Source organism: Palaemon carinicauda, chromosome 4 (genome assembly GCF_036898095.1).
Source record: "Palaemon carinicauda isolate YSFRI2023 chromosome 4, ASM3689809v2, whole genome shotgun sequence".
In the NCBI taxonomy this organism is placed as follows: domain Eukaryota; kingdom Metazoa; phylum Arthropoda; class Malacostraca; order Decapoda; family Palaemonidae; genus Palaemon; species Palaemon carinicauda.
Genome location: NC_090728.1, coordinates 174,585,493 through 174,602,992, shown reverse-complemented (window position 1 = coordinate 174,602,992; position 17,500 = coordinate 174,585,493). Strand labels below are relative to the sequence as shown.

At 33.9% G+C, this 17,500-nt stretch overlaps 2 protein-coding genes across 3 annotated transcripts in view; one reads left to right on the top strand and one right to left on the bottom strand.

The window, feature by feature from the left end:
* The window catches only part of LOC137639761 (uncharacterized), a 24,316-nt gene extending 11,555 nt beyond the window's left edge, over nt 1-12,761 (bottom strand). Inside the window, exons 1-6 of the mRNA XM_068372006.1 lie at nt 12,741-12,761; nt 7,895-8,122; nt 5,001-5,040; nt 4,744-4,827; nt 4,168-4,311; nt 2,047-2,190 (exon numbers count right to left, since the gene is read on the bottom strand). Of these exons, the coding sequence (XP_068228107.1) occupies nt 2,047-2,190; nt 4,168-4,311; nt 4,744-4,827; nt 5,001-5,040; nt 7,895-8,122; nt 12,741-12,761 (661 nt within the window). The remainder of the gene's footprint in view (nt 1-2,046; nt 2,191-4,167; nt 4,312-4,743; nt 4,828-5,000; nt 5,041-7,894; nt 8,123-12,740) is intronic.
* The window catches only part of LOC137640205 (peroxisomal sarcosine oxidase-like), a 131,323-nt gene that overhangs the window by 31,157 nt on the left and 82,666 nt on the right, over nt 1-17,500 (top strand). The gene's annotated exons all lie outside the window — the stretch shown is intronic.

The window sequence follows — 17,500 nt, the reverse complement described above, 5'->3', positions numbered from 1 at the left end:
GCTTTTCATTAATCTTTCTCTCCAATCTCTTTAGAATAAGTATGCTATATATTTTCCAAACAACTGACGTTAGTGTGATGCCTCTGTAATTATTGCAATCAGACAGGTCTCCTTTATTCCATTTTAAGCAACACTCCCAACTCCCATTCATCGGGTTTTGCCTCTTCATGTCAGATTCTACAAAATAATCTTGTATATATTCTGGGGTCATTTCATTTTCTGCCAGTATCATCTCGGCCGTTATTCCATCGTATCTAGTGGCTTTGCATCTCTTGAGTTTTGTACTGATAGCCTCGACTTCAAACACACTGAATTCATTCATGGGCATATCAAGTTCTTCATCAGCTTCAGGTATATAAATCGAATTATTCCCTTCGTATCTCCTATTAATAACCTCACTAAAGTGTTCCATCCAACGTTGTCTTCAGCTTCTGTTGTTATAACAGATCCATCTCTCTTTTTGATCGGTATATGCTTTGTCTTTGCCCCGTAGAGATTTCATTCATTTCTAACTTTTCTTTTGATCTCACTATCAATACTGGAATGCTAAGCATGCTCTACGTTGTAATTTTCATTACTTCCTCGAAAGCTTTCAACAATCAATTTTTGTCTTTCTCTCCTTTTTATAGTATCCCACGTATCATTTGATATCCATGGATTTCTCCTTTTAACTGTGTTGTCCCAAAACTTCACTACCAATTGACTGATATATGTTCTTAATATCACACCATTGTTAATGTCTGCTCTTCATCTCTTAAAGTCTTTAACACTGCAAATCGATATCTACACTAAATTACAAATGTTTTTCTGTGCTCTTCTTCTAGAAGCTTACTATGGGTTTCACAGACAGTGCAAGTGCGATTTTTTGCAATTATTCTGTAACGAACACTCGTATCAGTACGAGATTTTACTATAGTGTATTACACCCAGTAAGGAAATTTATAGGAGTATCATGAATCATTTATTGTAAATAATAAAGACTTTTGTACCTATACCAAGAGGCAAAACTCATTAGCCAAGCAAGAAAACGAACACCAGGTTGGAAGAGCTCCGCCTGCCTACAACCCCCTTCACCTCCAACCCCCATTTTCTTCCTCCCCTCTCCCTTCTTCCCTCACCTGCCCTACGTCTTTCCTTCTCTCTTTCTCTCTCTCTGAATGTTGCTTTGATTTAAACATATTTTTTTACGATTTTTTTTTTTCTATCAATCTAATAATTATTTACATAACCAATACCATAGAGAGAGAGAGAGAGAGAGAGAGAGAGAGAGAGAGAGAGAGAGAGAGAGAGAGAGAGAGAGAGAGAGAGAGAGAGAGATGAGCAAACCAGTGAATAAAGCAGTCAGTCATCTTATAGGTAACAACCGATTGAATTGTTCCATATCTACAACAATAAATATTATAATTAGATAAGATAGATAGACAGATAGAGTGCTTGATATAAAAAAAATCATAGAAAATAAGTTGCAACTTAAGCTACCTTCTCAGAAAGAGAGCATGAAGGGAAGGGAAAGAACGGAGAGGGATGGATGGCGTGGAGGTGGAGACAGCTAGCTTGAAGCAGGGGGAGAGCAGGTGAGGGATGAAAGGAGAGGGAGGGAGGGAGGGGGTGGAGGTAGAGGTTCTGTATATTGTTCGGTTTTGTGACTGGATGATTGAGATTTTGCCCTTTGGCATAGGGGCAAGTGTCTTTATAATTAATAATTAACGATTCATTATACCCCTATTAATTTTCTCACTGGGTGTAATACCCTATAGCAACATCTCGTATTGATACGACTGTTCGTTACAGAATAATTGCAAAAAATCGCACTTGCACTGTCTGTGAAACCCATAGTAGTTGTATCAAACCTTGGTATTCTGTCTACGTTTCTGTTGGGTGCTTTCAATATTAATTTCAGTGTGGCAATGAGAAATGTCATATTTAGGTATACGATATTTTAAATTATGTTGATGAAGTATTTGAAAGACCAACTTTTTTAATAGTTTTGATTAATCCAAAATTTTATTAAAAAATTAAACGAATAAATCCTCTAGCAATCCTCACCACTGTGTCCGTAGCCATCAGGTTCCTGCCAAGTAGGTCTATCGAAGAAGTTGGAGAAATTGGTTTGAGAGGATCCGTGGAGATTCAAACTATCCAGGCATTGATAGATTCCTGAATGGTTCTCGTTGTTGCCGTATGGTGACTCTGGTGTTAAGTAATATCACAAGATTAGACCACATCACCAAGGACAGTAAAACAGCAATGTAGTAATAACAAGCAAAAATTAACAATCTAAACTGTAAAGGGGTGGGAAAAGTCTATTAGGTAACTGCAAATATATTAACAGTATTAATAATAATAATGATATTGATAATAATAATAGTTTTTATTATTGGTAATAGCACTTTCTGCAAAAATGGTAAACTTAAATTAGACATTAATGTTAGATCTAAGGAACTTTCGATAGCTTGCCAGCTCTCCTTTTTTCTTAAACAAATATATATAATTACTCCAAATGTAAGGCTGTGTCTACACAAAGGGCGATTTGGCCTGTGCAGGCAGGAGCAGGCGGATGCTTAAAGATAGGAAACACTTTCAAAGGTCTCAACTTCAACAAGCTCCATCTTTCACCAAACCATTCTTCTCTCAAGGGGTTAATTATTACACTGTAATTTTTCAGTGGATACTTTCCTCTTGGTAAGGGTAGAAGAGACTCTCCAGCTATGGTAAGCAGCATCTCTTCTAGGAAACGGACACTCCAAAATCAAACTATTGTTCTCTAATTTTGGTTAGTGACATAGACTGTGTACTATGGTTCTCCACAGTGTCTTAGGGTACAGTGCTCTTGCTTGAGAGTACATTTGGGCACACTATTCTATTTTATTTCTCTTCCTATTGTTTTTTGAAGATTTTACAATTATATGAAAGATCTAATTTAAGTTTGTTACTGTTCTTAAAATGTTCTGTTTTGATTGTTTTTTACTTTGCTTGTAATTATTCATTTCCTTATTTCCTTTCCTCATTGAGCTATCTTTCCCTGTTGGAGCCCTTGGCTTATAGCTAAGCTTCTAATAATAATAATAATAATAATCGGTATGCCCGCCTGTTTAGTCACTACCTAACAAATGAAGAAGAAGGTTGGTATTATTTCGGCATTAGAATTAGAATTTGTATCGTCAAAATGAGTCACATGGTTGATCTGCTCATTTTGGCATTTAAGAACTAAGCAGCCGAAGCATTTCTGACGGAAATTAACACCAACGGAAATGCAACGTATTATTGCACTAGTCTGTACTACCCAAACTTTCTGTAGAATTTATTAAAAGCTTGATAATTATCGACCAATCATATAACCCATCACATGACTGATATACGTTGATGAGAGTCATGTGATTTTATAGGGACCGAAAACAGTTCAGTTTCCATTTATTTGCAAGTCATTATATTCGCCAATTTTACTCCGTGATAAGTTAGGTTTTAGTTGACGTTTTAGTCCATTAGAATTTTTCTAGGAGACCTTAAATTCGGCTAATACATATTGCTAACTATTCTTTATATATATATATATATATATATATATATATATATAGATATATGTGTGTGTGTGTATATATATATATATATATATATATATATATATATAGATAGATATATGTGTGTGTGTTGTGTGTGTGTATATATATATATATATATATATATATATATATATATATATATATATATATATATATATATATATATATATATATATATACATATTACTTAGAATGAGGAGTATAAAATCACAAATGCACCACTCATACCTTTTGGTATATTAGACCCACATTTTCTAAACGCAGTTTTTCTCTAAACTGGACGATGTACAGTATTGTTACTCAAGACAAGACGCAGGAGATCGAAAAGGCTGGCTGAACTGTGTTAAGAGAATGAGAGATTCGCCTGATTTTGATAAAAAGATTCTTTTTTATTTTCATAGTCCCAGATGTCGGATTTTCCTTATGTTCCTGATCTGTTTATTTGAAAATGAGAGCTGAGCTTGCCCTCGAAGCTCCCAGCTTCATAGTATTTTAATCTTAATTTTTGTAGTGTGTATTTGTTACCATTATTATTATGCTTCTCATTATATTTAAAAGCCCAAGAATATATTTCTCTAAAATTTATTTCCAAACATGCATTCCTCACCTCTGTGTCCGTAGCCATCAGGGTTCTGACGAGTAGGTCGATCGAAGTAGTTGGAGAAATTGGGTTGAGAGGATCCGTGAAGACTCGAACCATCCCGGTAATGAGAGATTCCTGGATGGTTCTCGTTGTTGCCGTATGGTGTCTCTGGTGTTAAGTAATAACACAAAATTATATAACAGCACCAACGATAATATAACAACAACGAAGTCGTATCAAGCAAGAAGAAGCAACCACAAAATTAAGTTTTGTTTTTAGTTAATTGTACAGATAAAAGTAACGAGTTCAATAATTACAATAATAGATAATAATAGTTAAACAATGGATTTTATATTATTTTCAGAAGAAGGAAAGCGTAGTCGAGGGAGGAACTGTAACAATTTACTAAAAAATACATATACAGTACTTTCTTTTGGACATTTGTTCATCATCAGGCTCTGTGAAGTTAAAAACATATGTTTAAAGCAAATCAAAGTAAGGAAAATAAACGCTTGTGAAAAAAAAATGTCTATAAAAAGAATAAATTAATTGAAATTCTAATTAGAATTCGAACACTTTAATAAATATAGCTTTGATTACCGGAGAACTCTTCGTTTTGTGTTGCATCCCTCATTGACCCGAAGCTTTCCCAGGAGTTTTCATTTGACGGCATGTATTGCGAAACTGTTACGAAGAAATCATCATATATTAAGATTGGTGGTAATAAAAATCATTTCTTTAAAAAGCATGATGAGTCAAACTAGGAAATTTCATCAAATTTCAGGTTGCCGAACCATTTGTGCTTGCAAGTTTTCGCTAAAAACATGAACGAGTTTTCCTTGACAGCTGATACTTACGTTCAAGTGGGGTCATGTGAAATTCTGGAACATCCAGGGTCTGAAAGAAATACATTTAAGGAATTTTTTTTTTAATGTTCTGGGATATTTCGTAGGAATAAGATTTATTGGAAATTTCAGTTTTATAGCCCAGGAAAATTCGCCATAGCATATATTTTTTTTTTCTTTTTCTTTTTTGAGATAGGATTTGATGAGCGTTTTCATTCGGTCGAATAAGTTAAGATATTTCACATGATTAAATTTGTTGAGATATATAAATAAAACATATTATAGTTTATAAGAATATATGAAATGAAAATTCATGACATCAAATTTAGCTTGATAAGTAAGTGTTCATTTGATTGATTTTGAAGAGTCACTTGAAGGTTTTAAAGGACGCTCATGAATGGGAAAAGCAAAGGGACGGTGACATTGTCCTAGCAAGCAGGACATAGCCCTAGAGACTGGCCATATATACATATGATTAGCGCTCAAGCCCCCTCACCATCCAAACTAGGACCAGGGTGGGTCAGGCAATGGCTGCTGATGACTCAGTAGGCAGACTTATAGTCTCCCCTAAACCCCCTATCCTTAGCTGACAAGGATAGTGAGGTTGCAGACACTAAAGGAACTAATGAGTTTAAGCGGGACTCGAACCCCAGTCTGGTGATCACTAGGCAAGACGTTACCAATAGGCCTCAACAACCCCTTTATGATAACAAAATTCATGTTTTAATACGACGTTCGATATAGGGGATGAGAAAATTCATGAGACCGAATTTGATGAAATCCTTCTTAATCATGATATTTAATTGAGAGTTTATAAGATTAGAATCGAAAGGAATTTATGTGAATCTCTAAGATCCAGTTTGATGAGAATTTTTATTAGAGTAGAATTTATTGGAGAGTTCACAAGGTTTGGTTTGAAGAGAATTTATGATGTCAAGTTCATCATGGCAGCTTAAGAAATCAGATTATATGAGAAGTTCGATTCGGTTAGATTCGATGAATATTTCAAGAGAATTTGACGAGAATTTATTTAATTAGACAAAATTCTGAGATTGAATTTCTTGTCAGTATCCAGATATTGAATTTATTATTCGATATCATACGATTGTCTATCATTGGGGTAAGACACTTTCATTAGAGTTCTTTAAGCAGCATCTCAAGGGGTCTTTTAATCATTGTCATTAATAGTATTTACTACTTAGGGAGATTCCAAAAAAAAAGCGATCGCTCTTTTACACACACAAAAAAAGGGTGAATTAATTCCGATTAAATTCAAAAGGGGAACAGACTAGAGACTCAGTAATGCTGCTCAAAATACCAGAACCTTTTTCGTATCCAAAGAAGGGGAGGAAAAACCAAAATGGACATTTTAGGAAAAACTGCGGATTTTTTTTCAACGTATTCTCAAACGAAAAAGTTCGGAGTTGCTCACAATTAAGACTAATTTATTAGCCAACTTCTTAGGAAAGGCTTGACGCTTGTGCTGTACAATATTAAGATTTCCCAAAATGCGCTGCAACTGGTTTCTATGTATGCTTGAGCGTGCACGCGTGTGTGTATGTGTGTGCATGTATGTGTTTCAAATATAGGGAATGTCTGGGAGTAGGAATGTGTAGGATTTCCTGAAGCTGAGAAAAGAGAGTGGGTGCTCCTCAAGCGTTTGCATTGCCATGAACAGGATCATGAAGAGAGTCACTATCTACATATGGAGTTAAATTCTGTGGTTAATCAAGGGTTCCTTTTACGTAATGAGGTAGATGTCTAGAGAAGAATGTAGTAATAGTGGTAATAAGGAGATGTGATTATGGTGATAGTTGATTGCAATGAATATCTACAAATAAGTGGGTTGAATAAAACTATGAAATCCTGAATCAGTGGAAATGTGAGGACCAGTTTGCTCTCAGAGAGAGAGAGAGAGAGAGAGAGAGAGAGAGAGAGAGAGAGAGAGAGAGAGAGAGAGAGAGAGAGAGAGAGAGAAAAGGTGGACATATATTAGATATTAGTTAATCTGTAACTGTAAATAGTATAAACGAATTCCAACTCACCTCTAAGTCACGTACGTCAGGGTTGGTGCAGTAAGCCATGGTTTTCTTCAAATTTTTGCAATGTGTTACTAGTATCCCAATCACACTTATTGTAGGGTTCTTTGGACTTCACTTTCGATTTCCTAGTTTACAGACATTCTTCTTCTTCATCTTCTGGAATCGTCACTAGAAGTAGGTCAGCTTCGGGGACCAATTCATTTACGCTACAATTCTCGAAATTTGACAAAATAAATAAATAAATAAAAAAATAAAAAAAACTATTTATAGTGATTTATGAATAGTGTATAGTTTTGATTATAAAAAGAGAGAATCATTAAACCAGACAAATGATGAAATTTTCTTTCAGGGAAAATTAATTGTAACTAAGAATGACTTGACTAAGCGCTCACTAAATGATCATTTTGTCTCTGTGCAAAGAGCACCGTGTATGTTCCTAGGGATGACATTTATTTCGTAATAGATGCGGTCAAACGTTCGCTAAGGATCTGTCCTTCGTCAGAGTAAGGAGCAAAGTCCAAGGGATGTAACGGGAGAGCGTTTTTAAACACTTGAAAATCCTATTAGACCGACCCATGAATGCTTGAAACCCAAAGGAGGTGCCTAACTAGGGTTTTTTCTCCGTTGTCACGTTTGTGATCCGTCCAAGAACAAGTAAAGTGTTTGATTTACGATTCTGCTTTACCCTTTTATCCTTTTATTAACTTCATGCAGGATATTATAAATGCAACTTCAATGCTGTCAGTTACAAGCCAGGTGATGTCTCAACGGATATCTAAACGCTTGCAATTCTACCCAATACCTCTTACTTCGCATTCGTATTTTTTTGCAGTTTTAAAAACATACGCCCAAACGTACACTTACCTCTGAAACAGAACTAATACAAAGTTCTTCGTATATAATCAAATGATGGAAGCCTTGTTGATATTTGTTCGTTTCCCTCGCAATAAACATGACCGTTGTCACCTCAGCCGAAGTTCTCCTACTGTAGTCGCCATGTAATTTAGACGAAAGAAAGTACACAGAGACAATTCTGTATATTGTTATGGTTGGTAACCTTAATTCTCCAGTTAAGAGACCTGCCATCGATCCCTGTAGGAGGAAAGGATTTTATTGAAAAATAAACCGCACTTCTCTTTGCTTAAGTAATGACCTATGTAACCAGTAGTTGGTCAACTGTTGCAGGTTTCATTGAGGAAGAATAATGCCATGGAGTTACCAATCGGGGAAGAGCGTCGAGGGGAAAATTGTGACAGTTTTGTTACAAATACATGTCACTCGTCTGAATCCCTTGTCAGGTTGGAGGAGCTAATAGAAGAAAAGTTCCCCCCCCCCTCTCTTTTTATGTTGGCTACCACCCCCACCCCCCGAAATCGAGGGAAGTGCCTTGGTAGAATGCTAAACATGACTTTCAGACATTAAAATTTAAAAACGATTCTTCTTTGTATCGAATTCACTCAACCTTGGAAGGAAATACCCAAAAGAAAATCTTTTTCTGTAAGTGTTCTACTCGTGCAAGAAAACAAACCCCACGAAACTAAACAGAAATAGATTGTGGACTTGAACTATTCAGCCATCATGGGAAAGAGGCGGTTCGTTCCAGCATAAACAATATATGCACACACACACACACACACACACACACACACACATATATATATATATATATATATATATATATATATATATATATATATATATATATATACGTAAATTTGATTAAGTTTGTTCATGAGCATAGCAAGTCCAAGATTACTGAAAGTGGAGTCCTATCAAATAAATTTCCATTGAACAGCGGAGTACTCCAAGGGAATGTATTGTCACTATGTTGTTTATCTTCATCATGGATTTTGTGATGCATAGAACAGTTTGGGATGGTGTAGGAGTGGACTGGGTTGGTAACAGGAAATTACCTGACCTAGAGTAAGCTGATGGCGTTGTTCTTATTACTAGAACATTACAGAACTTGCAAAGCTTGCTTACCAAAATGCATGAGGTATCACATGAGGTTGGGCTCATGATAAATAGAAGAAAGACAGAGATGATGAGAACGCAATATGTAATGGAAGATGAAATATCATTGGAAGGAGAAAGGAATCATGTGGTAGAATCATTTAAATATTTAGGAACCATGATCTTTAATACGGGATCTTAAGAATTTGAGTTTAATGTAAGATTAAACTGCATATAAAAATCAGGCTTTATATCAGTTTATTGAATTGGTGTTAATATATGAGTCGTGGTGTGGAATGAAACTTATCAAACAGATTTTGTATATTTGAAAACAAAGTCCTCAGAAGAATATTGGGAGTTAAATGGCAGGATAGGATTAGAAATGAAACTTTGATAGAATACTCTAATACCTTTGTGGATGAGATCATGGTGAGGGGTAGATGAAGATGGTTTGGGCATGCTCTTCGTACTCCCCAAGAGAGATTAGTTCACCAAACGTTCAACCGGGCTCCACAAGGCACTAGATGAGTTGGAAGACCCAGACCTACATGGCTGAAGACTATGAAGCGTGAAGTAGATGATGAATGGAGAAGTATTGCTTTAAAAGCTCAATATAGAGACAGCTGGTGAAATGTAACCGAGGCCCTTTGCTTCAATAGGTGTGAGAGGAGATGAAGATATATATATATATATATATATATATATATATATATATATACACTGGTATACTGTATATAGTATGTACACATGGATATTTTGTGTGTATATATATATGTATATATACAGTATATAATTGTATATATATGCATATATATAAATATATATATATATGTATATATATATGCATATATATAAATATTTAATTATAGATATGATATATATATATATATATATATATATATATATTTATATAGGCGTCTGTGTTTATATATACACATATATATGTATACATGTATGTATGTATGTATATATATATATATATATATATATATATATATATATATATATATATACAGTATATTTATATATATATATATATATATATATATATATATATATATATATATATACAGTATATTTATATATATATATACAGTATATTTATATATATATATATATATATATATATATACAGTATATTTATATATATATATATATATATATATATATACATATATATGTGTATATATTATTGATATATCTCTTTTATTTTTCTTACTTCTTTGTGAGTACACGACGTTTAAAACTAATGCGAATTTCCCGTTTAGTTAAAGGTTTCATAGTTTCTAATGATATTTTCATTTCTTTTATAACTTGACTAATGTAATTTTACCTACGTCAAATACATGAGTAAAGTATTTCTAATTTACTATTTTTGTTCATTACTGTCATCTTTACACGATTTACCACGAACAGTAACATTAACTCTAAATATCGTCTTTCTTTTTATTCTTAAACTTCACAGACATAATTCACGCTAAACTCACCGATACATTTCAATTCTTGAAAACGATGCAAACGCAAGAAGATACCAGATAAAAGACAGAATTCCATGAAGCGATACAAAATCAGAAGATACCAGATAAAAGACAGAATTCCATGAAGCGATACAAAATCAGAAGATACCAGATAAAAGACAGAATTCCATGAAGCGATACAAAATCAGAAGATACCAGATAAAAGACAGAATTCCATGAAGCGATACAAAATCGAAATAATGATATTGGCGCACGGGTGCTTCTTTGGAGCAGCGTCTACCTGGAGAAATGAGTCGCACCGAGCCTTCGTATTGGCACTCCAGACTTGAGATGCAGCCAAGATGGGATAGGATGAATGTTTGTCTGCTTTTTCCGTCTAAGAAATAAGAAAATCATTTGACGATACACGCAATGGTTTGCAAGAAACTAAGACGACATTTTGCTTCAATTAAATGTTTTCAAGATAAGCATCATATTCACACAATGATGTTATTTTCCAACTAAGATATTCTAATGATGAGCCTTTTTTATCAGCACTTGAATTTCCAAATGCTAGAGCTATTAAAGTTGTACGATACATCATACAGTAGTTTCTTTATATGCATGTAGGTACAGCATCAATTCATAGGATCGATCTTAAATGAATGCGTATGCACCTTAGTATGCGGGCTTTAGTCGCCAAATGCTTATCATTATGTATTTTCAGTGACCAATGAGTGTTCGTTTTCGTATCTAACATGGCATCATATCTTGATAAGTTGATTTCACATACATCTGTGCTGTGGATAGTTTACCACCAGAATTACCCTTAAGAGGTGGCGTATTCATCAGCGTTTATATGATAATATGCATTGAGCATTACTTTGATTAACAGGACGGAAAGAAGAATGGTCAAGATAACACATCACGAGTAATGCGAAATGTGTTCTTTGATATGATCACTATTTGCTGTAGATCATAGTAATGACATTTGCTTAAAAAAAAAAAAAATAAAATAAACACTTCCTTCAAAGCTATATGGTTATAGCAAAAGGCTCGATCTCCTTTTTAATGACCGAAGGAAACCCTGCCATGCGGTGAGGCCTGGCGTTGTCATTAGCATACAGGAGGAGTTATTGATTCTAAACAGAAACATCAAGTGGAACTACTTTCTCCCATTTTTTCAACATTAAATATCTAGTCAACCTTTTTGAAACATTAAAAAATAAGAAAATACCTTCGAACCACCAATTTCTTGGCTAAAAAGGTTACCTCATTATTTGCCCGACTGTCTGATGATTACTTATTGAATTTCGTTGTTCATCCTCGAGTTTGATTTTAGATGCTATTAGCAGCTGACGCTTTTAAGAATTAATTTATTCACGTGTGAAAAGGCAAGTTCATTAAAATGAATTAAGAGGGATTAAAAATGGCCATGGCAATCCGTTGCTAGATATTGATGTGGATTTGTTAGAACATCCCAATTCGTTGAAATCGATCGCTTTAATTGGCTCACTACAAATGAGTGCATGGTACAATGAGAAGCCTCAAAACAGATCTTGACTTCGTGGTTCCTTCCATGGAGTGTAGGCCTATGTTTTGATCGTTAGGCTGCCTGACACTATGAAACTTTTCATACTGTAATGAGAAAGCTAATAAACTGTTTTTGTAAACATATACATATATACATACATATATGTGTATATATTATGTATATACATATACATAATGTATATATACAGTATATATGTATATATATGGTATATATATATATATATATATATATATATATATATATATATGATATATATATAATATATATATGTATATATAATATGATATATATAATATATATTTGTATATATAATATGATATACATATACTATATATATGTATATATATATATATATATATATATATATATATATATAGTACAGTATATGTATATATATATATATATATATATATATATATATATATGTATGCATATATATATATATATATATATACATGTATATATGTGTGTGTAAATGTATATATATATATATATATATATATATATATATATATATATATATATATATATATATATATATAACCATTAGCATCCATATCATTTTCTTCTATTTTAAATACTTTTAACCTTAATATCATTACTATAATTTGTATCATCATTATCATCAATATTTTCTTTAATTCTCTTATTTTCAATTACAGTAATTTCATCATCGTCATCAGCATTATTTTACTTTTTTGTTATGGTAGGCAATATTCCCGGTGGTATCGTTGGCGGTACTAACCAAAATTATACGGACTTCCATTGTGCTCTCATTATTCTCCTGTTGTTTATTGGGGTACAAAAATCCTACACTAAATTGGTGGCAACTTTAGTACACCCGTGGGAAAGGGAAGAAAGTAACAGATGAATTAATTGGCTAATTTATTTCAAATGGTCATTAACATAGAGAGAGAGAGAGAGAGAGAGAGAGAGAGAGAGAGAGAGAGAGAGAGAGAGATGGACATCAACCATAGTGCTAATAAGTAATGTCCTTGGAAGATGTTAATTGGTAGAATTGTGGCTATACCACACTGCACATCCCTTACTAAACCTTGACTCTTTAGCCTATGCTTTACAATGATTAGCTGACGAATTGCCCTCATTGTTCTTTCATCCAACTTACCTAACAACTAAAAAATTAACTTTTTTGGGGGTACAGCAGAGTTGTATCGTATTAACCCCCCCCCCCCCCCATGCCCTTCCGCATTATAATTTGGCTTGATGAACATGCAAGCTGTAATGAGTAATTTGTTAGATATTTCTGGTGAGAAAAAATAATCAGAGAATTTCAGTTCCTCCAAGAATCTCAAAGTCATGGAGAATGTGCAGAAATGGTATCGGTTAGAGAATGAGGAATAAAGTACGGATACATGTTTTGCGTATAACCAGGCAAAACTAAGGATATATGGCAACCTATATATTATAGCATGTTTAATCGTAGTTTTCTTATAAGTAACGCGTAGCGAAACGGCTAATTGCGTTTGTTAGGTACATTTGATTGCTGGCCAGGCTTGGCCCCCTCTCGTCTATGAGGGAATCACTACGTAGAAATCTTATTTTCTGGTCCATAGGGGTATGAGGGGGCATATAAACGTTATTAGTTGTACTAAAAATATGCATGCAATTACAAAAGCTAAGATTAAGGATAGTGGATCAAAATATCTAGTTCTGCAAGTTCATACTTTTCGAGATAATCCAACAAAATTTGACAGGGATGACGAAATTCTAACTTTTTGCCCTCGTCAGATGAGGGTTGATTTTACTAACATACAGTTAGCGTAAGTGATTCGTAACCCCATCGGTCTCAGTTGTCTTAATAATAATAAAAACTGTAAACAATATAATAACTCATTGTATATAACAATGACAAAGCGAAACTATAAGAGGCCAATGTCGTCCTTATTCTCTTTAAACATAGAAGTGAGATTACGAGAGAAGAATTGTGAGGAGAGCATTTATTCCCGAGCAACTATTCTTTCTTACTGCATATTCGTACTCAGATGGCAACCACATGCACTTCTTGGTGTCGTCATTTGAGGAAAGTTTGACGAAAATTCAAAAGACCAGAGGACTCTTTGTTACAATACTAGGCTAACTCTCTTTTGCTTTGTTTAAAAATGGCTTCGAATCAAGGAACTCTCGACCGGCTACTTCATCATCATCATCATCATCATCATAATAGTTTATACATGAATGATTTCATTTAATGTTGTTCCTGTTCTTGAAATATTTCATTTCGATTGTTTATCCTTCCCATGCAGTTTATTTATTTCCTTGTTTCCTTTCCTTACTGGGCTATTTTTCCATATTGGAGCCCTCGGGCTTATAGTATCCTACTTTTCCAACTAGGGTTATAGCCTAGCTTGTAATAATAATAATAATAATAATAATAATAATAATAACAACATTGCAGTTTTCAATACAGATACTTTCATTAGGATCTCTTCAAGATAGCTATACGTTCATGATCTCGGTGACTTGGTAATATACTCTTTATATAACAAAAGTGAATGTTATCAGAAAAATAATACAATTGCCAAGTAGGCTGCTTACTTACAATTTATTAAACAGTTTCTTCTGGAGTGTAGACGCCAGTTGCTCCAAGGATGGAAAGTTCATTCATTATCTTTATCTTACTGAATAAACTCGATTCTAAGTTTTTTTTTTTTTTTTTTTTTTTTTTTTGCTTACGTGAGTTTAGCTTTCATGCACATGTTAGTAGTCTGGATATAAATTACCTATGATGATTCTATTATCATTATTATTATTACAAGCTAGGCTATAACCCTAGTTGGAAAAGTAAGCTGCTATAAGTCCAAGGACTCCAACAGGGAAAATAGCCCAATGAGGAAAGGAAACAAAGAAATGAATAAACTACAAGAGAAGTAATAAGCGATCTAAATGAAATAATTTCAGAACAGTAACAACATTGAATTAGACCTTTCATACGTAAACTACTAAAACTTCCCAAAAACAAGAAGAAGAGAAATAAGATCGAACATCGTGGCCAAGTAAAACCTCAAGCAAGAGATCGAATGGCTATGAGTGCGGTGAGATCATTATTCTTGTCTCTGCTAAAAACATATATTGGCTGAATGATACCATCCACCAATGATTGTTACCACATATATGCATGTATTCCTCTCATTCTTTACCTCAAATGTACGGTTTCATACACGCGTCGCTTTCCGCATATAATTAATTTAGTAGTAAAAATGTTGAAACTACACACAATATTATTATTATTATTATTATTATTATTATTATTATTATTATTATTATTATTATTATTATTATTATTTGCTAAGCTGCAACCCTAGCTAGAAAAGCAGGATGCTATACGCTCAAGGGCTCCAACAGCAAAAATAGCCCAGTGAGGAAAGGAACTAAGGAAATAAACTACAAGAGATGTTTAAGAATAACAACATTGAAATACATCTTTCATATATAAGCTATAAAAACTTCAAAATAACAAGAGGAAGAGAAATAGGATAGGATAGTGTTCCCGAGTGTACCCTCAAGCAAGAGACCTCTACCCCAAGGGAGTGGATGACCACATTGTAACCAGCAGTAGTCGACTGGGTATCTACCAATTCATCAAGTAAAATAAATAAAGGTTTAGTTAGCGTAGTGGGAACAGACAAAATACTGAACCAAGTTCTGTAGTGTAGGGTTAACTTGCAAGGACATCGTCTTACCCACCGTGTTTCCTCCCCCTGGACTCTTATGATAATTGTAATTTTATTATTTGTTCCACGCAGTGAATTTTTGTATCACGATGTTGCGCTCTTTAAGAGCTTTATTTTTATGTATAATTCTGTATATTTCCTTAGACTACACCCTTGGTATTTATTTATTTTGAATGAAAACACAAGGATTTTGGTGGTTGGAAATGTTTCCCTCCCGGGCTACTTATCCGTCCGCACTCTGTAGGCCTAATATAGTGACCTTTGCAAGTTCAGTAAATTGTCAGCCTCTCTCTGCTCGTCTCGTTGTTCTCACAAACTCACTACCATGATCCAAATGCAACCCGTTAACTACATCCAAAGCTGACATGGAGTGTGGCCTTAGGACATACATACTTGGTTTGGTATAATATCCACTGTGGAAAGGAGCACTTATCGGGCTTTATAGATCCTGGATCCTATATTTTACTTTACCATTAAATAAAACTTCATCTTTTATCAAGAGAATCAATAGAAAACGAGTCAGATAGATTTGAGTAACTAAATTAAAATGACTGTTTATAACAAAAATGCCATAAATCATTATTATTATTATTATTATTATTATTATTATTATTATTATTATTATTATTATTATCATCTAAGTTACAACCCTAGTTGGAACAGAAGGATACAGCAAGCCCAAGGGCTCCAACAGGAAACAAATAGCTCAGTGAGGAAAGGAAATAAGAAAATTGATAAACTATGATAAGAAGTAATGAATAAAGAATGTATAATATCTTAACATAGGCTATAGAGTTAACAGAGATATGCCATTTATAACCTATAAACTAATAACGTTAAAATAGAGCTGTCATTTATAAACTATGAAGACAGACTCATGTCAGTTTGAGCTTCTAAAGTTCCACTGATCCAACTGCCAGATTGGGAAGACCATTCCCAACTCTGGCCACAGCTGGAATAAAACTTCAAGAATATTATGCAGTACTGAGCCTTATGATGATTGATTGATTGAGTTGAGGTTTTCTGGCATCCTTAGCATGAAGGCAAGGATGTTAGAGCTAACTGCATACCTAGTGCTACGTGCAGAATGGTACAGTCTTGGAAAATACGAATCCAAAAGATGGTCAGAAATATGAAAAAGCTTATGAAACATGCATAATGAACTACTTGAACGACGGCACCAGAGATTGATATCTAAATCGTTATTGAAAAATTTCATAAACCGTAGGTTTTTGTTCAACAAATTAAGATGAGAATCAGTAGTGAAAGACAAGACAAGAGAGCAATACTCGAAAAAAGGTAGAGTGAAAGAATTAGAACATTTCTTCATATTAGATTGATCACCAAAAATCTTAAAAGGCTTTCTCAATAAGCCCTTATCTGTGCAGTTGAAGAGGAAACATACCGAATGTACCGAATGTGTTTCCTATAAAGAGTCACACCTAAACTTGTAAAGGAGTTGCATATGATTAAAGAAACATTATCAATGCAGATATCTTGATGTTAAAAAGCTACTGTACTCGACCTGCTTGCAATCATACTTTGAGTTTTGTTAGGGTTCAACTTCATGCCCCATAACTTTCTCCATGCACTAATTTTAGCTAGATCTCTTTTAAGAGACTCGGCAACTCTAGATCTATTTACAGAAGATAAAATTAGTGCAAACAGAGCAGCGTCATCCGCATATGCAACGAGCTTGTTTTCTAGGCTAATCTACATATCATGATTTTATTGCATTAAAAGTAATGGGCTAAGATCACATTCCTATACTCACTATGGTGCCCATCAACAACTACTCTTTGCAATCTATTAC